Genomic DNA, 27,992 nt, shown 5'->3' on the forward strand with positions numbered 1-27,992 from the left:
GTAAGATAACAGGAAATGAGTTGACTAATCGCTTATCTGGATTCTGTAAAACTGACTAGCGCCATAGAAGAATTGATTACACATTGAAAGCCCTAGTGACTTATCTCAACTGCAATCTGTCACTCTGCCGAGGAGCCCACGCAAATGCGGACCTCCGGAGCTGTTTTAAAATGATTGGTCCACGGAGCGCGGGCTCTCGATGTTTTAAAATGATTGGTTTGCAAAGCACGGGCTTTGTTGTGAACCCCATAAAATCTGTCCCGATTCCGCACTCGGGGCCGCAGTCCTCTACCCCTGCGTGGCGTACGACTGTGGGCCCCAGCGCGCTTGGAATAAAAATCCTCTTGCTGTTTGCATCAAGACCGCTTCTCGTGAGTGATTTGGGGTGTCGCCTCTTCCGAGTCCGGACGAGGGGGATTTTACCTTCTACTGGCCTTTCATTTGGTGCGTTGGCCGGGAAATCCTGCGACCACCCCTTACACCCGAGAACCGACTTGGAGGTAAAGGGATCCCCTTTGGAACGTGTGTGTGTCGGCCGGCGTCTCTGTTCTGAGTGTCTGTTTTCGGTGATGCGCGCTTTCTGTTTGCAGCTGTCCTCTCAGACCGTGAGGACTGGAGGACTGTGATCAGCAGATGTGCTAGGAGGATCACAGGCTGCCGCCCTGGGGGACGCCCCGGGAGGTGGGGAGAGCCAGGGATGCCTGGTGGTCTCCTACTGTCGGTCGGAGTTCTGTTGTTGAGGCGAAAGCTTCCCCCTCCGCGGCCGTCCGACTCTTTTGCCTGCTTGTGGAAGACACGGACGGGTCGCGTGTGTCTGGATCTGTTGGTTTCTGTTTTGTGTGTCTTTGTCTTGTGCATCCTTGTCTACAGGGACAGACGGTGACGACCCCCCCTTAGTTTGACTCTCGATCATTGGACTGAAGTTAAATCCAGGGCTCATAATTTGTCAGTTCAGGTTAAGAAGGGACCTTGGCAGACTTTCTGTGCCTCTGAATGGCCGACATTCGATGTTGGATGGCCATCAGAGGGGACCTTTAATTCTGAGATTATCCTGGCTGTTAAAGCAATTATTTTTCAGACTGGACCCGGCTCTCATCCCGATCAGGAGCCCTATATTCTTACGTGGCAAGATTTGGCAGAAGATCCTCCGCCATGGGTTAAACCCTGGCTAAATAAACCAAGAAAGCCAGGTCCCCGAATTCTGGCTCTTGGAGAGAAAAACAAACACTCGGCCGAAAAAGTCAAGCCCTCTCCTCGTATCTACCCCGAGATTGAGGAGCCGCCGACTTGGCCGGAACCCCAACCCGTTCCCCCACCCCCTTATCCAGCACAGGGGGCTGCGAGGGGACCCTCTGCCCCTCCTGGAGCTCCGGCGGCGGAGGGACCTGCTGCTGGGACTCGGAGCCGGAGGGGCGCTACCCCGGAGCGGACAGATGAGGTCGTGACATTACTGCTGCGCACCTGTGGCCCTCCCATGCCGGGGGGCCAACTGCAGCCCCTCCAGTATTGGCCCTTTTCTTCTGCAGATCTCTATAATTGGAAAACTAACCATCCCCCTTTCTCGGAGGATCCCCAACGCCTCACGGGGTTGGTGGAGTCCCTTATGTTCTCTCACCAGCCCACTTGGGATAATTGTCAACAGCTGCTGCAGACACTCTTCACAACCGAGGAGCGAGAGAGAATTCTGTTAGAGGCTAGAAAAAATGTTCCTGGGGCCGACGGGCGACCCACGCAGTTGCAAAATGAGATTGACATGGGATTTCCCTTGACTCGCCCCAGTTGGGACTACAACACGGCTGAAGGTAGGGAGAGCTTGAAAATCTATCACCAGGCTCTGGTGGCGGGTCTCCGGGGCGCCTCAAGACGGCCCACTAATTTGGCTAAGGTAAGAGAGGTGATGCAGGGACCGAACGAACCTCCCTCGGTATTTCTTGAGAGGCTCATGGAAGCCTTCAGGCGGTTCACCCCTTTTGATCCTACCTCGGAGGCCCAGAAAGCCTCAGTGGCCCTGGCCTTCATAGGGCAGTCGGCCCTGGACATCAGAAGAAAACTTCAGAGACTAGAAGGGTTACAGGAGGCTGAGTTACGTGATCTAGTGAAGGAGGCAGAGAAAGTGTATTACAAAAGGGAGACAGAAGAGGAAAGGGAACAAAAAAAAGAAAGGGAGAAAGAGAAAAGGGAGGAAAGACGTGATAGACGGCAAGAGAAGAATTTGACTAAGATCTTGGCCGCAGTGGTTGAAGGGACGAGCAGTAGAGAGAGAGAGAGAGATTTTAGGAAAATTAGGTCAGGCCCTAGACAGTCAGGGAACCTGGGCAATAGGACCCCACTCGACAAGGACCAGTGCGTGTATTGTAAAGAAAAAGGACACTGGGCAAGGGACTGCCCCAAGAAGGGAAACAAAGGACCAAAGGTCCTAGCTCTGGAAGAAGATAAAGATTAGGGGAGACGGGGTTCGGACCCCCTCCCCGAGCCCAGGGTAACTTTGAAGGTGGAGGGGCAACCAGTTGAGTTCCTGGTTGATACCGGAGCGGAGCATTCAGTGCTGCTACAGCCATTAGGAAAACTAAAAGATAAAAAATCCTGGGTGATGGGTGCCACAGGGCAACGGCAGTATCCATGGACTACCCGAAGAACCGTTGACTTGGGAGTGGGACGGGTAACCCACTTGTTTCTGGTCATCCCTGAGTGCCCAATACCCCTCCTAGGTAGAGACTTACTGACCAAGATGGGAGCTCAAATTTCTTTTGAACAAGGGAAACCAGAAGTGTCTGCGAATAACAAACCCATCACTGTGTTGACCCTCCAATTAGATGATGAATATCGACTATATTCTCCCCTAGTAAAGCCTGATCAAAATATATAGTCCTGGTTGGAGCAGTTTCCCCAAGCCTGGGCAGAAACCGCAGGGATGGGTTTGGCAAAGCAAGTTCCCCCACAGGTTATTCAGCTGAAGGCCAGTGCCACACCAATATCAGTCAGACAGTACCCCTTGAGTAGAGAGGCTCGAGAAGAAATTTGGCCGCATGTTCAAAGATTAATCCAACAGGGCATCCTAGTTCCTGTCCGATCCCCTTGGAATACTCCCCTGCTACCAGTTAGGAAGCCTGGGACCAATGATTACCGACCAGTACAGGACTTGAGAGAGGTCAATAAACGGGTGCAGGACATACACCCAATGGTCCCGAACCCTTATAACCTCTTGAGCGCTCTCCCACCCAAACGGAACTGGTACACAGTATTGGACTTAAAAAATGCCTTCTTCTGCCTGAGATTACACCCCACTAGCCAACCACTTTTTGCCTTTGAGTGGAGGGATCCAGGTACGGGAAGAACCGGACAGCTCACCTGGACCCGACTGCCCCAAGGGTTCAAAAACTCCCCGACCATCTTTGACGAAGCCCTACACAGAGACCTGGCCAACTTCAGGATCCAACACCCCCAGGTGACCCTCCTCCAGTACGTGGATGACCTGCTTCTGGCGGGAGCCACCAAACAGGACTGCTTAGAAGGTACGAAGGCACTACTACTGGAATTGTCTGACCTAGGCTACCGAGCCTCAGCTAAAAAGGCCCAGATTTGCAGGAGAGAGGTAACATACTTGGGGTACAGTCTACGGGACGGGCAGCGATGGCTGACGGAGGCACGGAAGAGAACTGTAGTCCAGATACTGGCCCCAACCACAGCCAAGCAAGTGAGAGAGTTTTTGGGGACAGCTGGATTTTGCAGACTGTGGATCCCGGGCTTTGCGACCTTAGCAGCCCCACTCTACCCGCTAACCAAAGAAAAAGGGGAATTCTCCTGGGCTCCTGAGCACCAGAAGGCATTTGATGCTATCAAAAAGGCCCTGCTGAGCGCACCTGCCCTGGCCCTCCCTGATGTAACTAAACCCTTTACCCTTTATGTGGATGAGCATAAGGGGGTAGCCCGGGGAGTTTTAACCCAATCCCTAGGACCATGGAGGAGACCTGTTGCCTACCTGTCAAAGAAGCTCGATCCTGTAGCCAGTGGTTGGCCCGTATGCCTGAAGGCTATCGCAGCTGTGGCCATACTGGTCAAGGACGCTGACAAATTGACTTTGGGACAGAATATAACTGTAATAGCCCCCCATGCGTTGGAGAACATCGTCCGGCAGCCCCCAGACCGATGGATGACCAACGCCCGCATGACCCACTATCAAAGCCTGCTTCTCACAGAAAGGATCACGTTCGCTCCACCCGCCGCTCTCAACCCTGCCACTCTTCTGCCTGAAGAGACCGATGAACCAGTGACTCATGATTGCCATCAACTGTTGATCGAGGAGACTGGGGTCCGCAAGGACCTTACAGACATACCGCTGACTGGAGAAGTGCTGACCTGGTTCACTGATGGGAGCAGCTATGTAGTGGAAGGTAAGAGGATGGCTAGGGCGGCGGTGGTGGACGGGACCCCGCACTATCTGGGCCAGCAGCCTGTCGGAAGGGACTTCAGCACAAAAGGCTGAACTCGTGGCCCTCACACAAGCTTTGCGGCTGGCCGAGGGGAAATCCATAAACATTTATACGGACAGCAGGTATGCCTTTGCGACTGCACACGTGCATGGGGCCATCTATAAACAAAGGGGGTTGCTTACCTCAGCAGGGAGGGAAGTCAAGAACAAAGAAAAAATTCTAAGCTTGTTGGAGGCCTTACATTTGCCAAAAAGGCTAGCCATTATACATTGCCCTGGACATCAGAAAGCCAAAGATCTCATCTCCAAAGGAAACCAGATGGCTGACCAGGTCGCCAAGCAAGCTGCCCAGGGTGTTAACCTTCTGCCTATAATAGAAATGCCCAAAGCCCTGGAACCCGGGCGACAGTACACCCTAGAAGACTGGCAAGAGATAAAAAAGATAGACTGTTTCTCTGAGACCCCAGAGGGGACCTGCTATACCTCAGATGGGAAGGAGATCCTGCCCCACAAAGAAGGGTTAGAGTATGTCCAACAGATGCATCGTCTAACCCACCTAGGAGCTAAACATCTGCAGCAGTTGGTCAGAACATCCCCTTATGTTCTGAGACTACCAGGAGTGGCTGACTCGGTGGTCAAACATTGTGTGCCCTGCCAGCTGGTTAATGCTAATCCTTCCAGAATGCCTCTGGGAAAGAGACTAAGGGGAAGCCACCCAGGTGCTCACTGGGAAGTGGACTTCACTGAAGTAAAGCCGGCTAAATACGGAAACAAATATCTATTGGTTTTTGTAGACACCTTTTCAGGATGGGTCGAGGCTTATCCTACTAAGAAAGAGACTTCAACCGTGGTGGCTAAAACAATATTGGAGGAAATTTTTCTGAGATTTGGAATACCTAAGGTAATAGGGTGAGACAATGGTCCAGCTTTCGTTGCCCAGGTAAGTCAGGGACTGGCCAAGATATTGGGGATTGATTGGAAACTGCATTGTGCATACAGACCCCAAAGCTCAGGACAGGTAGAGAGGATAAATAGAACCATTAAAGAGACCCTTACCAAATTGACCACAGAGACTGGCGTTAATGATTGGATAACTCTCCTGCCCTGTGTGCTCTTCAGGGTTAGGAACACCCCTGGACAGTTTGGGCTGACCCCCTATGAATTGCTCTATGGGGGACCCCCCCCCCCGTTGGCAGAAATTGCCTCTGTACATAGTGCTGATGCGCTGCTTTCCCAGCCTTTATTCTCTAGGCTCAAGGCGCTCAAGTGGGTGAGGCAGCGAGCATGGGAGCAGTTCTGGGAAGCCTACTCAGGAGAAGGAGACTTGCAAGTTCCACATCGCTTCCAAGTTGGAGATTCAGTCTATGTTAGACGCCACCGTGCGGGAAACCTCGAGACCCGGTGGAAGGGCCCTTATCTCGTACTTCTTTTTTTTTTTTTTTTTTTTTTGTCTTTTTGCTATTTCTTTGGGCCGCTCCCACGGCATATGGAGGTTCCCAGGCTAGGGGTTGAATCGGAGCTGTAGCCACCGGCCTACGCCAGAGCCACAGCTACGCGGGATCCGAGCCGCATCTGCAACCTACACCACAGCTCACAGCAACGCCGGATCGTTAACCCACTGAGCAGGGGCAGGGACCGAACCCGCAACCTCGTGGTTCCTAGTCGGATTCGTTAACCACTGCGCCACGACGGGAACTCCTTATCTCGTACTTCTGACCACACCAACAGCTGTAAAAGTCGAAAGAATCCCCACCTGGATTCATGCGTCCCACGTCAAGCTGGCGCCACCTCCTGACTTGGAGTGGAGAGCTAAAAAGACTGAGAACCCCCTTAAACTTCGCCTCCATCGCTTGGTTCCTTACCCTATCAATAACCCCTCAAGCTAATAGTAAATGCCTTGTGGACAGCCCGACCTCCCATAAACCCTTATCTCTCACCTGGCTACTTACTGATTCCAGTACAGGTATTACTATTAACAGCACTCAAAGGGGAAGCTCCCTTAGGGACCTGGTGGCCTGAGCTACATGTCTGCCTTCGATTGGTAGTCCCTGGTCTTAACACCATGTCCACACCCCCCGATATACTCCATGCTTACGGGTTTTATGTTTGTCCAGGACCCCCAAACAATGAAAAATATTGTGGAAATCCCAGGGATTTCTTTTGCAAGGAATGGAGCTGTGTAACCTCTAATGGTAGGTATTAAAAATGGCCAACCTCTCGGCAAGATAGGGCAAGTTTCTCTTTTGTCAACAATTATACCAGTTCTGATCAACTTAATTATTTAGATTGGCAGAGAGAGGGAAAATATAAACAAATAAGTTGCTCTCCGTCAGACCTAGATTACTTGAAAATAAGTTTCACTGAAAAAGGAGAACAACAAAATATTTGAAAGTGGATAAATGGTATGTCTTGGGGAATAGTTTTCTATAGAGGCTCTGGAGAAGAAAGATCTATTCTAACTATTCACCTCAGAATAGAAACTCAGATGGAACCTCCGGTTGCTGTAGGACCGAATAAGGTGTTAACCGAACAAGGACCTCCAATCCAAGAACAGAGGCCATCTCCTAATCCCTCTGATTTCAATACAACCTCTGGATCAGTCCCCACTGAACCTAACGTCCCTGTTAAAACAGGGCAGAGACTCTTTAGCCTCATCCAGGGAGCTTTTCAAGCTCTTAACTCCACAACTCCAGAGGCTACCTCTTCTTGTTGGCTTTGTCTAGCCTCGGGCCCACCTTACTACGGGGGAATGGCTAGAGAAGGGAAATTCAATGTGACAAAAGAACATAGAGATCAATGTACATGGGGATCCCAAAATAAGCTCACCCTTACTGAGGTTTCTGGAAAAGGCACCTACATAGGGAGGGTTCCCCCATCCCACCAACACCTTTGTAACCACACTGAAGCCTTTAATCGAACCTCTGAGAATCAGTATCTGGTACCCGGTTATGACAGGTGGTGGGCATGTAATACTGGATTAACCCCTTGCGTTTCCACCCTGGTTTTCGACCAAACTAAAGGTTTTTGCGTTATGGTCCAAATTGTCCCCCGGGTGTATTACCATCCTGAAAAAGCGGCCCTTGATAAATATGACTATAAATATAATCGGCCAAAAAGAAAACCCATATCCCTGACACTAGCTGCAATGCTCGGATTGGGAGTGGCTGCAGGCGTGGGAACAGGAACAGCTGCCCTAATCACAGGACCACGACAGCTGGAGAAAGGACTTGGTGAGCTACATAGAATTATAACGGAAGATCTCCAAGCCCTAGAAAAATCTGTCAGCAACTTAGAGGAATTCCTAACTTCTTTATCTGAAGTGGTTCTACAAAACAGGAGAGGATTAGATCTGTTATTTCTAAAAAAAGGTGGGTTATGTGTAGCCTTAAAAGAGGAATGCTGGAGTTCCCATCGTGGCGCAGTGGTTAATGAATCCGACTAGGAACCATGAGGTTGCGGGTTCGGTCCCTGCCCTTGCTCAGTGGGTTAAGGATCTGGCATTGCTGTGAGCTGTGGTGAAGGTTGCAGACGCGGCTTGGATCCCGCGTTGCTGTGGCTCTGGCGTAGGCCGGTGGCTACAGCTCCGATTCGACCCCTAGCCTGGGAACCTCCATATGCCGAGGGAGCGGCCCAAGAAATAGCAGCAACAACAACAACAACAACAACAACAGCAAAGAGGAATGCTGCTTTTATGTGGATCATTCTGAGCTATCAGGGACTCTATGAACAAGCTCAGAAAAAGGTTAGAAAAACATCACAAAGAAAAGAGGCTGGCCAAGGATGGTTTGAGGGATGGTTCAACAAGTCCCCATGGGTGACCACCCTGCTGTCTGCTCTGATAGGACCCCTAGTGATAACTGCTCCTGTTGCTTACAGTTGGGCCTTGCTTAATTAATCAGTTTGTTGCCTTTGTCAGAGAACGAGTGAGTGCAGTTCAGATCATGGTACTTAGACAGCAGTACCAAGGCCTTCCGAGCCAAGGAGAAACTGACCTTTAGCCTTCCCAGTTCTAAGATTAGAACTATTAACAAGAGAAGAAGTGGGGAATGAAAGGATGAAAATGCAACCTAACCCTCCCAGAACCCAGGAAGTTAATAAAAAGCTCTAAATGCCCCCGAATTCCAGACACTGTTCCCTGCCAGCAAATAGGTAGAAGGTCACACTTCTTGCTGTTCCAGGGCCTGCCTTCTGTATGAAACTAGATGAAAGAACGTAAAATAGGCCCTGGAATGCGTGACCCTGGCCTAAGTAAGACAACAGGAAATGAGCTGACTAATCGCTTATCTGGATTCTGTAAAACTGACTAGCGCCATAGAAGAATTGATTACACATTGAAAGCCCTAGTGACCTATCTCAACTGCAATCTGTCACTCTGCCCAGGAGCCCGCGCAAATGCGGACCTCCGGAGCTGTTTTAAAATGATTGGTTTGCGAAGCACGGGCTTTGCTGTGAACCCCATAAAATCTGTCCCGATTCCGCACTCGGGGCCGCAGTCCTCTACCCCTGCGTGGCATACGACTGTGGGCCCCAGTGCGCTTGGAATAAAAATCCTCTTGCTGTTTGCATCAAGACCGCTTCTTGTGAGTGATTTGGGGTGTTGCTTCTTCCGAGTCCGGACGAGGGGGATTTTACCTTCTACTGGCCTTTCAGAAGGAGAGTTGGATGCCTGAAGCCCAGAGGCCGAGGATCCAGATCTCTGCAGCTGTCAGCAGAGACGAGGGAAGAGTAGCAGGAAGACCTTCACTTCAAATCCATCTTTGAAACTCCCTTCCCCCACTAGGATCCTCTCCACACTGCTCCCTCCAAAGCCCCTCAGTGTCTCCCTGCACTTCATCTCCAGAAAGGTTCTCTCACTGCACAGTGGCTCAAAAGAACAGCTGTTAAGGGATTGATAGTGCCTCTTAATCATCCTGGAAAACCCCAGTTTAATGCAAAATTGAGCCTGGGCTTCCAAAGCAGCCAAGAAAAATGGGAAACCCATATGTAATTTGGTGGTTTTTTGTTTTTGTTTTTTTTTTCTTGTCTTTTCTAGGGCCGCTCCCGCAGCATATGGAGGTTCCCAGGCGAGGGGTCCAATCAGAGCTGTAGCCGCCGGCCTACGCCAAAGCCACAGCAACTTGGGATCCGAGCCACGTCTGTGACCTACACCACAGCTCATGGCAACGCCAGATCGTTAACCCACTGAGGGAGGTGAGGGATCAAACCCAAAACCTCGTGGTTCCTAGTCGGATTCCTTAACCACTGAGCCAGGATGGCAACAACAGTTTGATTTTGTTGTGTTTTTGTTTTTGTTTTTGTTTTTTCTCCTTTTCCTTTTAGGGCCACAGGCCATATAGAAGTTCCCAGGCTAGGGGTGGAATCCAAACTACAGCTGCCACAGCAACACAGGCTCGAAATCATCGCGAGGCCAGGGATCCAGCCCGCATCTTCTCGGAGACTATGTTGGAGCCACAATGGGAACTCCTGTAATTTGGTTTTTGTTGTGATAAAGACAGTGCTTCTTTTGGATATTGGTTATATGGATTGCAGTATAATTGGATAATGCCATTCATCAGAGACATTTAAAATAAAATGTTTTTCTGGAGTTCCCATCATGGCGCAGTGGTTAACAAATCCGACTAGGAACCATGAGGTTTCGGGTTCCGTCCCTGCCCCTGCTCAGTGGGTTAACGATCCAGCGTTGCCGTGAGCTGTGGTGTAGGTTGCAGACGCGGCTCGGATCCCGCGTTGCTGTGGCTCTGGCGTAGGCCGGCGGCTACAGCTCCGATTCAACCCCTAGCCTGGGAACTTCCATATGCCGAGGGAGCGGCCCAAGAAATAGCAACAACAGCAACAACAACAACAAAAAAAGACAAAAAATAAATAAATAAAATAAAATAAAATGTTTTTCTGAGTTCCCTTGTGGGTTAAGGATACAGTGTTGTCACTGCTGCGGCTAAGGTCTCAGCTGTGGGGTGAGTTCAGTCCCCGGCCAGGGAACTTCCGGATGCGGTGGGTGTGGCTGGAAAAAAAAATGTTTTTCCTGCAGCTGTGATATCATAATAAATGTCTATTCATTCTGGAATCTAGGATGCTATCCAAGTGTAGACTTTTTGTCTTTTGTCTTTTTAGGGTGGCATATGGAGGTTCCCAGGCTAGGGGTCCAATCAGAGCTGTTGCTGTCGGCCTAACCACAGCCACAGCCACACCAGATCCGAGCTGCATCTGCGACCTATACCGCAGGTCATGGCAACGCTGGATCCTTAACCTGATGAACAAGGCCAGGGATCGAACCTGCAACCTCATGGTTCCTAGTCTGATTCGTTTCTGCTGCACCACGATGGGAACTCCAACCAAGTGTAGACTTTTTGATGGTGTCCTTGAATAGATAGCACCAAGGGAGGTTATTCAATGGCTGTCTGCAAAGATCGTAAAGGGGCTCAGGATTCTAAGCTCCTGGAGGCTGGGCCCACCACCATCCTCAATGCCTGACACAGAATAGGGATTCAAGATTGTTGACTCCTCCCTTTTCCTCCACACTTCCAGGCTTTCCTTTATTGAGAATTTCCAGACAATGGAGTTTGCTTTTACTCCAGGCCAAGTTTCAAGACTTGTTAAGGCACCAGTCTTTGAGCTTCACTCCCAGGGGCCATATACTCAGCCATTCACGCTGCCTCCTAAGGCAGGCCAACGGCTGGAACACACTGCTAAATTTCAAGTTTTATCTTTTTCCCTGTCTTAGAATCCAGGGATGGGAGTAAGAAGAAAGGAGGGCAGAAGAGGCCCAAGCGAAAAAGCGATGGAGCATGAGGGGTTGTCTATCAAGGAGTGGTTGCCATCCAGTACACCACCTGGCCCAATCACAGAGCAAACATTCCAGAGTCCACAGCAACACCAGATCCCAGACGTGCCTGCAATCAACATCGCAGCTCATGGCAAACACTGGATGCTTAACCCGACTGAGGGCCTAAGGAGGGAAATTTCCCAGAAAAAAAAAAAAAAGGGGATTTGAGATTTGATGCTATCTTTGGCAATGTGCACAACTTTAAGAAGCAGGGTAAATAATGTAAGGAGGAAAGAAAGACAATTAGAAAATTCAAGAAGGGGGAGTTCCCGGCGTGGCGCAGTGGTTAACGAATCCGACTAGGAATCATGAGGTGGCGGGTTCGGTCCCTGCCCTTGCTCAGTGGGTTAACGATCTGGCGTTGCCGTGAGCTGTGGTGTAGGTTGCAGACGCGGCTCGGATCCCGCATTGCTGTGGCTCTGGCGTAGGCCGGTGGCTACAGCTCCGATTCGACCCCTAGCCTGGGAACCTCCATATGCCACAGGGGCGGCCCAAGAAATAACAAAAAAGACAAAAAAAAAAAAAAAAAAAAGAAAGAAAATTCAAGAAGGAATTCCCATGGTGGCTCAGCAGGTTAAGAACCTGACTAGTATCAAATGAGGAAGCAGGTTCAATCCCTGGCTTTGATCAGTGGGTTAACAATCCAGTGTTGCCTTGAGCTTCAGTTGAGGTCGAAGAATCAGCTTGAATCTGGAGCGGCTGTGGCTGTGGCTTGGTGTAGGCTGGTAGCTGCAGGTCCGATTGGTACCCTAGCCTGGGAACTTCCATATGCCAGGAAAAATTTTTTTTTTCAGGAAAAGTAAGCAGTTGACAAGAAAATCAATATAATAACAACATACATAGGATATGTTACTATCATTTATTGCATTAAGTATTGGGGAAAAGAAGGGAATGGGCTAGAAGTTAAATATCAAATAGACTAACAGGGTGCCCATAGTGTCTAAAATGAGTACAGGGAGTTCCCGTTGTGACTTGATGGTAAGGAATCTGACTAATATCCATGAGGACTTGGGTTTGATCCCTGGCCTCGCTCAGTGGGTTAAGGATCTGGTGCTGCTGTGAGCTGTGGTGTAGGTCGCAGATGCAGCTTGGATCTGGCGTGGCTGTGCCTGTGGCATAGGCCAGCGGCTGTAGCTCCGATTCAACCCCTAACCTGGGAGCCTCCATATGCCGAGGATGTGGCTCTAAAAAGACAGAAAAACAAACAAAACAAAAACAAAAAACCTCCCTCATTCCAATTCCAGCCTCATCAAGCACTTTCCTCCATCCGTGGCTCAAGTCCAGAGACTGAGCAAGCGGAGCTGCGGGTGGCTTCACAGCTGTGGGTGGGTTGGACTGCAAACCCACAGTACCTGGTCTCCATCTCTGCTGTCCCCACCTCCCCAGGGTTTGGCTGCAGAGGCTGGGGATGGCTTCTGGATCCTACCGCAAGGAGGTGTGGAGGGAAACTGGGATCCAAACCAAGCTCCCCAAAGCTAGGTCCTCTGTGGGTTCCAGAGTCCCCCTGATTGGCCGCGGTGCAGCATGGGCAGGGAGAGTGTTGGAAGCCTCCTGTCTGTCTATCTTTCTTTCCCTTTTAAGTTTTATTTTAAATTCTGTTGAAGTATAGATTGACAATATTGTGTTAAATTTGCTCTACAGCTAAGTGACTCAGTCACATACATGTATTTTTTCATAGTCTTTTCCATTATGGTTTATCACAGGATATGTAAGATAGTTCCCCGTCCACGTTTCTTGAAAGCTAGAAAGCTCCCCTCCGCCTCCTCTACTCCCTGCCGCCAGGCACTTCCCTCAAAACCCACCTGCGAGGCCATTGTATTTAAGGGCAAGTGAACGATGAAGCCAGAGAAGCCAGACCGGCGCCATGTTTGATAAGGTCAATGGGTGGCGCCCTTAAGGGCAACCAGTGGCAACTGAAGCCAGGAATATCGCCATATTTTCTGAAGGTACCTTCCGGGTCCCTCAACCCGGTTGTCTAAATCGAAGCTGCCCGTGAAGTGAATAAACACCGAGGGGGGTCTGTTTGTCCGCATCAGAATCCTGAATCCCAAACCGCCAGTCCTTGCTCCCTCAGTCCCTCGGCCGCGCTCGGAAGCCGAGGCTGGGCGGGGCCGGGTTCGGGAGCCCTTCCTGCGGACGACGAAAGCTGAGGCCGGGCGCGGGGACCAGGCGGCCGCTGCTCGGGGCTGGGAGGCCCCATGGCGCCGCCTCCGGCCCGGCTCCCGGTGCTGAGACCGGGGGATACTGGGCCGGGTTGCAAGAAGCCCGCGGCCGTGAGGTTCGCGGACGTGGCCGTGTATTTCTCCCCGGAGGAGTGGGGGTGTCTGCGGCCCGCGCAGAGGGCCCTGTACCGGGACGTGATGCGGGAGACCTACGGCCACCTGGGCGCGCTCGGTGAGGCCCCGGGTCAGAGCACCCCTCCACCTTCACTGGGGTTCAGAGGGGAGATGACATAAGAACCGAGAGGATCGTGAGCCCCGACCCCGCACTATTCCGCCAATGGCACCAGCCACCTCCCATCCCCCCAGCACTTCAGGCACCCTCTCCGAGTCCTTCCACCCGCACCCGCCCGCTTCGGGCAGGAGCCCTGCAGACCCACCCTGTCCAGGTTGAGCCTGAACTCCGAGGAGGTGCCCTCACCCTGACAGGGCAGCCTCTCAGGCCAGCACTGTGATCCCTGTTCTCTCCCAGGATTCCCAGGCCCCAAACCAGCCCTCATCTCTTGGATGGAACAGGAGAGTGAGGCTTGGAGCCCCGCCGCCCAGGATCCTGAGGAGGGGGAAAGCCTGGGAGGACCTCTGAGAGGTGAGGGATGGTCCCAGGTCTCCCCCGCCTGGCATTCCAGGGCTTCCTGTCTAGCAATGTTTTCTTTCAGATCGCCATCTGCAGCGTCCCTAAAGGAAAGAAAGAGCCGACCGAAGAGCCAACTCTTCTTTCCTATAGAGAAGGGAAGAAGGCAGACCTGGTACAAAGTTTGCAGAACTTGGGACAGTAGCCATGTTGAGACCAGAGTAAGATAATCAGGAGCCCCGGGGGAGTTCTGTGGTGCAGCGGGTTAAGGATCCAGCATTGTCACTGCAGCAGCTCAGGTTGCTGTTGTGGCTTGGGTTCTATCCCCAGCCTGGGAACTTCGGCCATGGGTGAGGAAAAAAAAAAAAAAAAAGGAAAAGAAAAAAAAAAATCTGGAGCCCAAGTCCATGATTCCCTCTTATAGAAACACTGCTCATTCTCCCCTTTTCTGGAACAACTAAAACCCCCTAAGAATGGAAGCAGCTTCAGGTCTGCCTTTCACATTCCTCAAGCAAGGCAATGTGGTGCAAGAGAAAATGCCCAGGAATAGACAAGTTGGTTCTTCACCCCCTTATTATCCCTCAGCAGAATAATTTTTTTTTTTTTTTTTTTTTGCCTTTTGAGGACTGCATCTGAGGCATATTGAGGTTCCCAGGCTAGGGATTGACTCGGAGCTGTAGCTACCGGCCTCCACCACAGCCACAGCAATGCAGGATCCGAGCCACGTCTGCAACCTGCCTCACAGCTCACGGGAACGCCTTAACCCACGAAGGAACCTGCATCCTCATGGGTCTAGTCAGATTCATTTCCGCTGAGCCACGCCTGGGCCTCCAACAGAACAATCTTGAGGGAATATCTTTCCTCCTCTATAACATGTCTTAACTCTACAAAAATTGAGAAACCGCAATAACAATTGGCACTGCTTGTTGAGCATTTGCTAAGTGTGTAACACGTCTACTCATTTACTCCTCTCAACAGCCCTGCGAAATAAGGAAACCACGATGACTCTCATTTGACATACAAGGAACCAAGGCCCAAACAACTCACTTTGAACAACTTTGATCTGAACCCTCCTTCAAAGCCTGGGTATTAAACCCTGGGCAGAACTTTAGCACTTCCCTAAGTAAAAGCATCCTACGTCCTGAGACAATATAAGCCAATGTATTTTAACATGTAACTTAATTCCTGTTCCCTAGGAGATGCCGCAAACCAAAAGGAAGATGAACCCGAGGCAGGGCCAGGAGCCAAAGGACCCAGAAAGACGTCCGGAAAGGAGAGGCCCGAAGAGCTGGTTAAACACACCCCGGACTCGACCATCAGCAAAACCTCGACCAGAGCACAGACACCCAGGAACGCTGCGCAGGACCAGAGCACAGGTGCTCAGCCCCCGGTCCCGGTCCCCGGCGGCCCCGGCGGCGGCGTGGATGCTCAGGCCAGCCAGCGGCGCCACGTGTGCGCGGACTGCGGCCGCCGCTTCACCTACCCGTCGCTGCTGGTCAGCCACCGGCGCATGCACTCCGGCGAGCGGCCCTTCCCCTGCCCCGAGTGTGGCATGCGCTTCAAGAGGAAGTTCGCCGTGGAAGCGCACCAGTGGATCCACCGCTCCTGCTCTGGCGGGCGGCGGGGCCGGAGGCCTGGGATCCGGGCTGTGCCTCGGGCCCCGGTCCGAGGTGACCGGGACCCGCCAGTGCTGTTCCGCCACTACCCGGACATCTTCGAGGAGTGCGGCTGAGCGGCTCCCGCACGCTGCCCTTGACGGAGCCTGACCTGGGCTCTAAGGACTGACTGGTCCCTGAGGGAAACTCCTGTGTCAGGACCTAAAATTCGTCCCTTGGGCCTCCCCCAGGGATCCCTCAAGTTTCCAAGCTTGTAAAAAGAAAAGTGCCTGTAAAGATTCAAATAGATTCAACTCGACACCCCCTCTCCCCAGTCTTTCTAAACAAATGAAGGGAGTGAGATGCTTGGACTTTTCTCAGCGTTATCTCAGTAGCAGGGGCAACCAAGATCATGTGCAAACACTGTCTCCAAAAATCAGCCCAGCGCTTATCTGCAGCAGAGGGAAACGCTGCTGAGGGGACAAAGGCTGGAGAGGAGGCCGCGGATGCAAGGCATGGCTAAACCCCGCCTAACTGACAGCCCCAGGAAGCCCTGCCAGTGACGTGGGTGCAAAGCATACAGAAACCCCAGTTGCGGACTCATCTCTGCACCTTGCCCCCAAGGCACAGCTGGTAAGTCACACACCCTGCCTGAGCCTCAGCTCCCTCCTCTGTAAAATGAAGATCAATAAAATCTACCTCAAAGGGTTACTGTGAAGACTGCAATTGTAACAAGATTATGTATGGCATAGTAAATGTGCAATAAACATTTGTTGAAAGAGTGAATGATGTTGGCATTTTACCCCTCAGAACGTGAAAAGATAGGTTCCCATTGTGGTTCAGCAGTAGGTAACGAACCTGACTGGTATGACTCATGAGGATGCAGGTTCCATCCCTGGCCCTGCTCGGTGGGTTACATATCCAGTGTTGCCACGAGCTGCAGTGTAGGTCGCAGAGGTGACTCGTGGCCGTGGCTGTGGCTGGCAGATGCAGCTCCAATTCAATTCAACCCCTAGGAAGCAGGGATGAATACCAATAGCTACATTTTACAAATGAATAAACTGAGGCTCAAGGTTTCACTGCTACAAGGCAGCAGAGCTGCAAACTGGCCCTGTGCCCACCTGTATCTACCACTTACAAGCACTCAGATCTGGGCCCAACACAGGTCAGGGGCTCGGGTGAGGGTGAAGTGAGAACTCAGGTCTGGGCGGGGAGCCAGCCTTGCTTGTCTGGGGGAGTCTCGGCAGGAAACCGAGAGCCCTGCCAAGGCCAGTGACTTTCACTTGGAAAGGACAGTCAGTGTTCGGTGGCCACATATTGCCTGACTTCTGTTGGAGAGACAGCCGGTGATAAGGGAGCTCAGAGACGAGGGAAGCTAATTTCACTCATTCCTTAAATACCATTGAAGACTTTGTGGAGGTTTTTTGGGTCGGGGAGCTGCAGGGACATACTGACTCAGGTCTAGCCTTCAAGAGCGTGATTTAGGGAATTCCCGTTGTGGCTCAGTAAGTTAAGAAGCTGACTAGTATCCATGAGGATGTGGGTTCAGTCCCTGGCCTTGATCAGTGGGTTAAAGAATCCAGCATTGCCACAAGCTACGGCGTAGGTCGTGGATGTGGCCTGGATCCTGTGTTGCTGTAGCTCTAATTCAACCCCTAGCTTGGGAACTTCCATATGCCACGGGTGCGGCCCTAAGAAGCCCAAAAAGAAGGAGTTCCGTCTTGTCACAGTGGAAATGAATCCAACTAGGAACCATGAGGTTGCAGGTTCGATCCCTGGCCTCCCTCAGTGGGTTAAAGATCCGGAGTTGCCGTGAGCTATGGTGTAGTTGGCAGACCCGCCTCGGATCTGGCATTGCTGTGACTGTGATGTAGGCTGGCAGCAACAGCTCGAATTGGACCCCTAGCCTGGGAACCTCCATGTGCCAAGGGTGTGGCCCTAAAAAGACAAAAGAGCAAAAAGAGAAAGAAAGAAGGTGGAGCTGGAGAGAGGAGGAGCCACAGAGGAAGGGGAAGCAGAACCAGGCACAGTGTGAAGCAGAGCTGCCTGGGTCAGCACAAGGCACAGGACAAGTGCTGTCTGTGCTTGTTTGTCCAGCTAACAATTATCCATTAAGCATGGATCATGTGCGAGGTAAAAATGTATGTGCCAAGAAACAGCAAGGAAATCAGATGCAGGAATCCTCTTGGAGCTTATAATTGGAGTGGGGAGAGTTGAGTGACAAGCCAGTACATAAATAAGACAAGGTACTGTGATTGCAAATTATAAGCTCTACAGGAGTTCCTGTCATGGCTCAGTGGTTAACGAACTGACTAGCATCCATGAGGACGTGGGTTTGATCCCTGGCCTCGCTCAGTGCGTTAAGGATCTGGCGTTGCCACAAGCTGTAGTGTAGGTTGCAGACATGGCTCGGATCTCACCTTGCTGTGGCTGTGGCGTATGCTGGTGGCTACAGCTCCAATTCGACCCCTAGCCTGCAAATCTCCATATGCCATGGTTTTGGCCCTAAACAAATTTTTTTTTGGATTTGATTCTAAATAAATTGGGAAGCCACTGCATTGTTGTTTGCTTTTTTTGTTTGTTTTTGTGGGCTGCACCCGTGGCATATGAAGGTTCTCAGGCTAGGGGTTGAATCAGAGCTGCAGCTGCTGGCCTACACCACAGCCATGGCCATGTCAGATCCTTAACCCACTGTTAATTGAAGCCAGGGATCGAACATGAGTCCTCACGGATACTAGTCAGAATTGTTTCCGCTGAGCCACGACAAGAACTTCTCACTTTTTAAAACATTTTATTTTATTTTATTTTACTTTTTTGCTTTTTTAGGGCTGCATTTGTAGCATATGAAGATCCCACGCTAAGGGTTGAATCAGAGCTGCTGATGCTGGCCTACCAAACAACCACAGCAATGCCAGATCCAAGCCAAGTCTGTGACCTACACCACAGCTCAGGGAACTTGGGATCCTTAACCCACTGAGCGGGGCCAGGACTGGAACCCACATCTTCATGGTTACTGGTCGGGTTCATTATCACTGAGCCACCACAGAGACTCCCTTTTAATATTTTAAATTATAGTTAATTTTTTTTGTGTGTGTGGTAACCTACACGTCATAAAATTTACCATTTTAATTTTTTTTTTTTTGTCTTTTTGCCTTTTCTAGGGCCGCTCCCATGGCATATGGAGGTTCCCAGGCTAGGGGTCTAATTGGAGCCGTAGCCACCGGCCTACGCCACAGCCAAGCAACTTGGGATCCGAGCCGCGTCTGTGACCTACACCACAGCTCACGGCAATGCTGGATCCTTAACCCACTGAGCAAGGCTAGGGATCGAACCCGCAACCTCATGGTTCCTAGTCGGATTCGTTAATCACTGAGCCACAACGGGAAGGACTCATTTTAAACATTTTTATTTTTGTTTTTTTTTTTTTTTTTTTTTTTTTTTTTTGTCTTTTTGCCTTTTTTTCTAGGGTTGCTTCCAAGGCATATGGAAGTTCCCAGGCTAGGGGTCCAATTGGAGCTGTAGCCGCTGGCCTATGCCACAGCCAAGCAATGCGGGATCCGAGCCGCATCTGCAGTCTACACCACAGCTCACAGCAACGCCGGATCCTTCACCCGATGAGCAAGGCCAGGGATCGAACCCGCAACCTCATGGTTCCTAGTCAGTTCGTTAACCACTGAGCCACGATGGGAACTCCTGAAATATTTTTAAATGTACAGTTGGGTGGCATTAAGTACATTCACACTCTTAGGCAACCAACACCACTATACCTCTAACTGTTTCATCTCCCCAATAGAAACTCTGTACCCTTTAAACAAAATGCCCTATTCCCTCTTTGCCCAGCCCCTGGTAACCAAAATTCAACTTCCTGTCTTTATAAATTTGACTACTTTAGGGACCTCATATAAACCACTGTTTTGTTTTTTTGGGGGCCACCCTATGGCATATGGAGTTCCCAGGCTCAAGATCAGATCTGAGCTGCAGCTGCAGCAGTACTGGATCCTTTAATCCACTGTGTCAGGTCGGGGATTGAACCTTCATCCTGGCGCCGCAGAGATGTCCGACATGGATTCCATTGCGCCACAGTAGGAACTCCCCCCTGGAGGGTTTTAAGCACATGACCGTCAAGGGTTCAGGTAATCTGATTTGAATTTAAAAACTTACTTTGCTATTACATTTATTTATTTACATATTGATTTATGTATTTTTTGTCTTTTTTGAGGGCCGCACCGGCACTATGTGGAGGTTCCCAGGCTAGGGGTCTAATCAGAGCTGTTGCTGCCGGTCTATACCACAGCCACAGCAACGCAGGATCCAAGCCACATCTGGGACCTACACAACAGCTCACAGCAATGCTGGAGCTTTAACCCACTGAGCGAGGCCAGGGATCGAACCAGCAACCTCATGGTTCCTAGTCAGATTCGTTAACCACTGAGCCACGATGGGAACTCCCTGTATTATGTTTAGAATGGATAGACAATAAGGTCTTACTGTACAGCCCAGGGAACTGTATCCAATGTCCTGGGATAGACCATGATGGAAAGTAATATGAAAAAAAGAATATCTATATGTATATGTATGACTGAGTCACTTTGCTGTACAGCAGAAATTGGCACAACATTGTAAATCAACTGTACATTAATAATAATACTTTTTAAAAATGACACAAAACCCACTCTGGCTGCTCTGAGGAGGGATGGCAGTGGAGGAAGTTGAGTGGAGGTGAGAGAAGCAGAAGAACTGGAGGTAGACACTCGAAGAGGAAAGGATAGGGCCTGTCCAAGGGCTGGATGTGGGAGCTGCAGTATCAGAGGGGCCTAGGACAAGGACAAAATTTTCGGCTGAGTGAGGAGGATGGAGATAACAGGGTAGACTGTGGCTTCCTGTAGCTGGCAGGGAGCTCTTGGAGCTGTCTGGTTCAATGTTTTTTGTTTTTATTTTTAGGGCCACACCTGCAGCATATGGAAGTTCTCAGGCCAGGGGTTGAATTGGAGCTGCAGCTGGGGTCTACACCACAGCCACAGCAATACCAGATCTGAGTGGCATCTGCGACCTACACCACAGCTCATGGCAACACCAGATTGTTAACTCACTGAATGAGGCCAAGGATTGAACCCACAGCCTCACGGACACTGTGTGAGGTCCTTAACCGGCTGAACCGCAATAGGAACTCCTGGTTCAAAGTCTGAAGCAGGGTTTGAGAAACTGAGGGTGGACCTCTTTGTTGAGGGCACTTTAGAAGGGGCAGGAAGAAGTGGCACTTGTTGCCATCTTGCGGGAATATTGCTCCACAGAATATGCTCTGGGAAAGGCGGAGGCCCAGAGACCAGCCTGGAGACCCCAGGCCTAAATCAGCAAGGACCTAAACCAGAGGAGCTAAACTGTTTTGTGAAGCCTGTCACCCTCCTGTAGGGCAATTTCACTTGAATGACCTTTGGCCCCACCCACCAGCATATGGAACTTCTGAGGCCAAAGATCTAATCCGGACCCATCTTAGACCTATCGCACAGTGATCACACCAGATCTATAACCCACTGTGCTGATCCAGGAATCGAACCAGCAACACCACAGAGACAAGCCACATTATTAATGTACTGGGCCACAGAGGGAGGACTCCTGAATGACACCTCCCTGTACCTGACTCCTAAACACAACCCTCTTACGTACTTTTTTTTTTTTTTACAGTCAGAGAAATTATTTTTTTTTCTTTTTAGGGCATATGGAGGTTCCCAGGCTAGGGGTTTAATCGGAGTTGTAGCCGCCAGCCTATGCCACAGCCACAGCAACACGGGATCCGAGCCACATCTGCAACCTACACCACAGCTCACGGCAACACCAGATCCTTGACCCACTGAGTGAGGCCAGGGATCGAACCCCCAACCTCATGGTTCCTAGTCGGATTTGTTTCTGCTGCGCCACGACAGGAACTCTGAGAAATTCTTTTTTAACTTACTTTTAATCCTTATGCCCTGCTCTGCGACCTACACCACAGCTCAGGGCAACGCCGGATCCTTAACCCGCTGAATGACACCAGGGATAGAACCCACATCCTCATGGATCCTAGTCGGGCTCCTTACCGCTGAGCCACAGCAGAGACTTCCAAGAGGGTCCTTCTGACCTTTCTCAGACCTTATCCTATTCACTCCCGGCTGCCCCTACAACCTCCTGGAACAGGAGCTTCCAGAATTTCAGTCTCGACCAGGCTTCCAATAGAGAAGGTTCCTGGACCATCTCATTTTTAGATCCTCAGCCCTGGGGATAATCTGCTGTCACCCCGTGACGGGTCGAAGCCCGCGGATAAACGACCCAGAGCCGAAAAAAAAACGTCTGAATTCGCAGCGGCGGAACGAGCCGGGCTCGGCGCTGGAGGCGGTGGTCGCCAGCCTGGGCGGGGCCGCGGCTGCACCTTCAGCACGGCGGGCACTGGGACCCGGCTGGGAAGCGGGGCCGCCGCGCTCTGGGCAACGCCGCCCCCCGGCCGGTGGCAGCGCCTTGGCGGGCGTCCTGTCGCCGCCGCGGCCATGTTGACTGAGGGCTCGAAGACAAAGCCACCTGGAGACACCGGCGTGGCGTCATCTGGGCACGACGGCGCGGGAGCAAAGTTCGTGGGGCGGTGTTGCCGCCATCTCTCAGGAAGGCACCTTCCAGTCCTGGTTCTCCGGGCATCTTCGGCCACCCCCGTGGGTCCTCGAGGGGCTGTTCCTGCTCCCCCGGCCCCAGACCCTTGGGCCCGGCCGGGGAGCAACCCGGATCGCCTCTCCTGCATGGACCCCGGCCGGTAGGGGTGGCGCTGGCCCACCGCCGGGGTGGCACTTACGATGGCGCCGCCCCCGGCCCCGCTCCCCACGCGGGAACCTAACGGGGCCGGGGGCCAGTGGGGGACACCGGAGCCCGTTAAGTTCGCGGACGTGGCCGTGTACTTCTCCCCGGAGGAGTGGGCGTATCTGCGGCCCGCGCAGAAGGCCCTCTATCGGGACGTGATGCGCGAGACCTACGGCCTCCTGGGCGCGCTCGGTGAGGCCTCACCTGCTCTCCTGTGTCCACATCCCCGTTCACCCCGCCCAGCCTCGGGGTCCTGCACGTGGAGTGGGCGGCCCCAGGAAGGCGGGACCCTGTGCGGCGGCCTCCCCCGCAGCCTGCGCTTTGCGTTCTTCTCCCCCAGGCTTTCGAGGCACCAAGCCAGCCCTCATCTCCTGGGTGGAGCAAGAGGCCGAACTGTGGGGTCTAGAGGCCAGGGATCCGGAGGTGGGAGAGTGTCTGACAGAGGCAGACACAGGTGAAGTACTGGGTGCTCTGTCTCGTGGGGACTTCCTCTGGGCCTGATCCATCCTGCGCCCCCTCTGCCAACTCCTTCCCTGCTCATCAGTTTCCCCCTTGAATTACTTTCTCAGTTACAGTTATTATTATTTTTGTCTTTTGTCTTTTTAGGGCCGCACCTGTGGCATACGGAGGTTCCCAGGCTAGGGGTCTAATCGGAGCTATAGCCGCCAACCTACAGTACAGCCACAGCAACGCGGGATCCGAGCGGAGTCTGCAACCTACACCACAGCTCACGGCAACGCCAGATCCTTAACCCACTGAGCAAGGCCAGGGATGGAACCCTCGTCCTCGTGGATACTAGTCAGGTTCTTTAACCACTGAGTCACCATGAGAACTCCTACAGTTATTATTATGCCTGGTCCCTGCTGAGCTTCTGGATTTAGCCTAGAAAGGGGCTGTGAGTGTGACTGGCATACCTGCCTCTCCACTCCCAGCTCCTCCGAATCTGAGCCCCTCTCATCTAGCTGGTCTCTAAGCTCTGCTGAGCTCCACATTGTCCCTCCTGCTGTTTGCCTGCCCTCTGGCTCCTCTGCCACCTCCTGGGTTTTAGCTTACTTTTTTTTTTTTTTTTTTGGCTGAGTTTGCCGCATATGGAAGTTCCTGGACCAGGGATCGAATCTATGCCACAGCAGCAACCACAGCTGCTGCAGTGCCAGTGCCAGATCCTTTACCCACGGTGCCACAAGCTAACTCCCAAAACTTTCTCTGCTTTTTTGGCCGCCCCCGCAGCATACGGATTTCCTGGGCCAGAGATGAGATCTGAGCCACAGTTGCCACCTACATCTACAGTGTTGTAGCAACACTGGATCCTTTATCTGTGTTTTTTCTTTTTTTTTTTTTTTTTTTTTTTTTTTTGTCCTTTTAGGGTTGTACCTGTGGCATATGGAGATTCCCAGGCTAGGGGTCTAATCGGAGCTGTTGCTGCTGGCCTACACCACAGCCACAGCAACGTGGGATCTGAGCCCCTTCTGTGACCTACACCACAGCTCACAGCAATGCCGGATCCTTAACCCACTGAATGAGGCCAGGGATCGAACCTGCAACCTCATGGTTCCTGGTCGGATTCATTTCTGCTGTGCCACAATGGGAATTCCACAACACTAGATCCTTTAACCCATGGTGTTAGGTGGGAGATCCAACTCGACCGGCAGAGCTGCTGCTGCTTCCCATTGCACCACGGTGGGAACTCCTTTTTGTTACACTTTGGTATCGGCCTCCTTTCTCCTGGCTTGTACTGTTTTCTTCCTCTCAGTTCACCCTGTCCACCTGTCCAGCCCCTCCGAACTTGTCATTGCCACCCACCTTCATGCCTCCTTTGTGTTCCTGCCACCTGATGCATCCTTACCATCTGCTCATCCTCTGTGATCCAGCTACACTGTCACCCCGACCCCCATTTTCCCAGCCCCGAGCTAGAATGTGCTGTGCACCTGTTTCTTCTTGGTCTCTGTCTCTGCAGCTTTTCTCTCCATCCCGTGCCCCGGAGGAAAGGTGTCACTCCCAGCTTGCTTGCCTGTACCGAGCTGAGTTCCAGAGGCAGCTGTGGGTCCAGAAGGTGGCTGTTTGCAAGAGGATTCTCTGTCCCCATATGCGGTGTGGGACTCAAGGACCAGGATAAGCCTGATAGGAGGATGAGTCTGAGCTGTCCCTTTATCTCCCAGCAGGTTCTAGAGACCAGGAAGAGAAAAGACAAAGAGAAGAGACAGAGGCTCTGGGGAAGATCTTTTCTGTGGACGCTCAGCCTCCCGGGCTGACAGCTCTCAAACCGCTTTCCGCTGGGTTTTCTGGTGGTTGGGAGCAGCCATCCAAGATGCCTCGCCGGGGTCGCCCGCCACTCTGTGCCCATCCCCCGGTCCCCAGGGCAGACCAGCGCCACGGTTGCTACGTGTGCGGGAAGAGTTTCGCCTGGCGCTCCACCCTGGTGGAGCATCTGTACATGCACAAGGGTCAGAAGCCCTTCTGCTGCCCTGACTGCGGCAAGGGCTTCAGCCAGGCCTCCTCTCTGAGCAAGCACCGGGCCCTCCACCGTGGCGAGCGGCCCCACCGCTGCCCGGACTGTGGCCGCGCCTTCACCCAGCGCTCCGCGCTCACCACCCACCTCCGGGTGCACACGGGCGAGAAGCCCTACCGCTGTGCCGACTGCGGCCGCTGCTTCAGCCAGAGCTCCGCCCTCTACCAGCACCAGCGGGTCCACAGCGGCGAGACCCCGTTCCCCTGCCGGGACTGTGGCCGCGCCTTCGCCCACGCCTCCGACCTCCGGCGCCACATGCGCACCCACACGGGCGAGAAGCCCTACCCGTGCCCAGACTGCGGGCGCGGCTTCCGACAGAACTCCGAGATGGCAGCCCATCGGCGCACGCACAGCGGCGAGCGCCCCTACCCCTGTCCTCAGTGTGGCAGGTGCTTCGGCCAGAAGTCAGCCGTGGCCAAGCACCAGTGGGTGCATCGGCCTGGCGCCGGCGGCCGCGGGGGCCGGGCTGCCAGCGGGGTGCCTACACCCTTGGCTTCTGGCGGCGGGGGGGACCTGGACCCACCCGTGGGCTTCCAGCACTACCCAGAGATCTTCCAGGAGTGTGGGTGATGGCCTCAAAGGTGACAAGGCAGAAGTTGAAGACCTAGACATTGTCCGAGGCCCAGGGTGGCCTCAGGGGCCTGAAAGTCTGTGGCAGCTCCAGGGAGGTCTCAGAATTCCCCCCCCAACCCCAGAGCTGGACCTGGGGGATGAGGACTGGGTCATCTTAGGCCCTCACCAGCTTGATCTGCTGATACTTGTTCCTTACTGGCCCAGACTCTAGGAGCACCCGGCTTGCTGAGTTAGGGCTGAGGAAAGAACCCCCACTGTGGGGAAGAAAAGGCTGTGGCTCAGCTTAGATGTAAGAGGATGGAGGTGGAGAACCGTGTTTTACCCTTTGACGTCACTGCAGAAGTTAAAAACTGGAGTTCCTGTTGTGGCTCAGTGGTTCACGAACCCAACTGGTATCCATGAGGATGTGGGTTTGATCCCTGGCCCCACCCAGTGGGTTAAGGATCCGGTGTTGCCGGGAGCTGTGGTGTAGGTCACAGATGCAGCTTGGATCCTGGGTTGCTGTGCCTGTGGCTGGCAGCTGTAGCTCTGATTCTACCCCTAGCCCGGGAACCTCCATATGCCACGGGTGTGGCCCTAAAAAGACAACCCCCCCCCAAACCCGACTAGTTTCTATGAGGACACGGGTTTGATCCCTGGCCTTGCTCAGTGGGTTAAGGATCTGGAGTTGCTGTGAGCTGGGTATAAGTTGCAGACGTGGTTCGGATCTAGTGTTGCTGTGGCTGGGGTGTAGGCTGGCAGCTGCAGCTCCTTTTCAACCCCTAGCCTGGGAACTTCCATAGGCCTTGGGTGTGGCTGTTAAAAAATAAAAAGTTAAAAATTGATGGCCGTGCCCTAAATCTGGCATGCGGCAGCCTCTTTAATTTTTTTTTTTGCCTCAGGCAGCATTTAAAAATGTTAAGAATTATTGGTTAAGATTTAAGAGTCAGGACACTTCACACAAAGAAGCAGGTCTCTGGCCTCTCTTTAAAAATCCAAAGATTTGGAGTTCCTGTCGTGGTGCTGCGGGAACGAATCTGACTAGGAACCATGAGGTTTCGGGTTTGATCCCTGGACTCCCTCAGTGGGTTAAGGCTCCGCTGTTGCCATGAGCTGTGGTGTAGGTCACAGACGCGGCTCAGATCTGGCGTTGCTGTGGCTGTGGTTTAGGCTGGCAGCTACAGCTTCGATTAGACCCCAGCCTGGGAACCTCCATATGCCGTGGGTGCGGCCCTAAAAAAGCCAAAAGCCAAAAGCCAAAAAAAAAAAAATCCAAAGATTTGTCATCTTGACCTGTGCTCCCACAAAACCACATCTGGTGGGAGCCGAGGGGCAGATGGCCCTGTGGCTGGAGCCCAGGCTTTCTAGTTGAGCGCCCGCCACCTCTTATCACCTCCTGACCACTGTCAGCTGGCATTCATCATGGCTTGCCCATGTCTCTCGCGAAGCAGGCCCGCTCCATCAGGCATTTTCTACTTATTTGCATGACCTGTTAGGATCCTTTAGTCATTTGAGTCTACAAACTGCAGTTCACGGCATTTAAGTGTTTCTGAATCAGGGAGTCAGGTAGAGAGTATGTGTGTGAGAGGGTGTCAGGAGAGCAGTAAAACAGGCTTTAGGTGAGAATGTGGCTTGTGTTTTGTGGTTTACAATGTACTGCCTTATCCATCAGCTCATTTCATCCTCATAACAGCCTGTGGAAGGCAGCATCTAGTGTGGAGAGGACAGCCCAACAGGAGGAAGCAGTCAGGACCAAATCATTTGCCCCAAACGGAGTGGTGTCTCCGCCATACCTCAGTCCCCCTCTCAGTGGACTTGCTTTTCCTGTTAGGGTTTTTTTTTTTAAATTTTTTTTCCAGGCCACATCCGTGGCATATGAAACTTCCCAGGCTAGGGGTAGCTGCTGGCCTATACCACAGCCACAACCACTTGGGATCCCAGGCACATCTGCGACCTACACCACAGCTCACAGCAACGCCAGACTTCAGATCCACTGAGCAAGGCGAGGGATTGAACCTGCATCGTCATGGATGCTGATGCTCGTTTTTGCTGAGCGATGACGGGAACTCCACCTAGGGAAACTTCTAAAAGAAGAGGGAAAAGCTTTGAGGAAAAGCCCCTGTTCAGGTAAAGTGATGAACTGACTCGATTCCAACCTACTCCTCCAATCTGACCCCACCAAGACTCACCATAAACTTCACTGGGAGGATTGGCTCATATGCCACCTGTCACAAGGGGGCGTGGGGGTGAGGGGAGGTACCTTGGCAGTAGTAGATACCTTTGCACCAGCTTTTAATCCCCTAGAGAAGCCAGTCCTGCCTCCCCCTGCTCCTCAGCACTGCCTGGGGAAAGTGCAACCTGCAATACCAGTTCTCAGTTCAGCCTCAAAGCCAGATCTGGACCCTGCCCTGATCTTGCCAATTAAAAGTATCATAATTACTACTTTCTCTGAGTGCTGTGAAGTTTGCAAGGCTTGGG

At 52.2% G+C, this 27,992-nt stretch overlaps 2 protein-coding genes across 6 annotated transcripts; both read left to right on the forward strand.

Annotated features, from left to right (window-relative positions):
* Window positions 12,422–16,423, forward strand: ZNF688 (zinc finger protein 688). Of its 2 annotated transcripts, XM_013992452.2 has the most exons (3): window positions 12,425–13,646; window positions 13,944–14,057; window positions 15,239–16,423. In XM_013992452.2, exons 1-3 carry the CDS (start codon window positions 13,451–13,453, stop codon window positions 15,772–15,774), a joined length of 846 nt encoding a protein of 281 aa, XP_013847906.1. In that variant the 5' UTR covers window positions 12,425–13,450; the 3' UTR covers window positions 15,775–16,423. The 2 variants fall into 2 exon arrangements, with proteins under 2 accessions (XP_013847911.1, XP_013847906.1); XM_013992457.2 differs by lacking the exon at window positions 13,944–14,057 and having other exon boundaries at window positions 12,422–13,646.
* On the forward strand, window positions 20,693–27,959 carry ZNF764 (zinc finger protein 764). 4 transcript variants are annotated; one of them, XM_005653010.3, is made up of 3 exons: window positions 20,693–22,648; window positions 22,797–22,910; window positions 24,613–27,959. In XM_005653010.3, exons 1-3 carry the CDS (start codon window positions 22,453–22,455, stop codon window positions 25,530–25,532), a joined length of 1,230 nt encoding a protein of 409 aa, XP_005653067.1. In that variant the 5' UTR covers window positions 20,693–22,452; the 3' UTR covers window positions 25,533–27,959. The 4 variants fall into 4 exon arrangements, with proteins under 4 accessions (XP_005653067.1, XP_003354580.1, XP_013847931.1 ...); XM_003354532.4 differs by having other exon boundaries at window positions 24,616–27,959; XM_013992477.2 differs by lacking the exon at window positions 22,797–22,910.

The sequence above is a fragment of the Sus scrofa genome, chromosome 3 (assembly GCF_000003025.6).
Source record: "Sus scrofa isolate TJ Tabasco breed Duroc chromosome 3, Sscrofa11.1, whole genome shotgun sequence".
NCBI lineage: Eukaryota > Metazoa > Chordata > Mammalia > Artiodactyla > Suidae > Sus > Sus scrofa.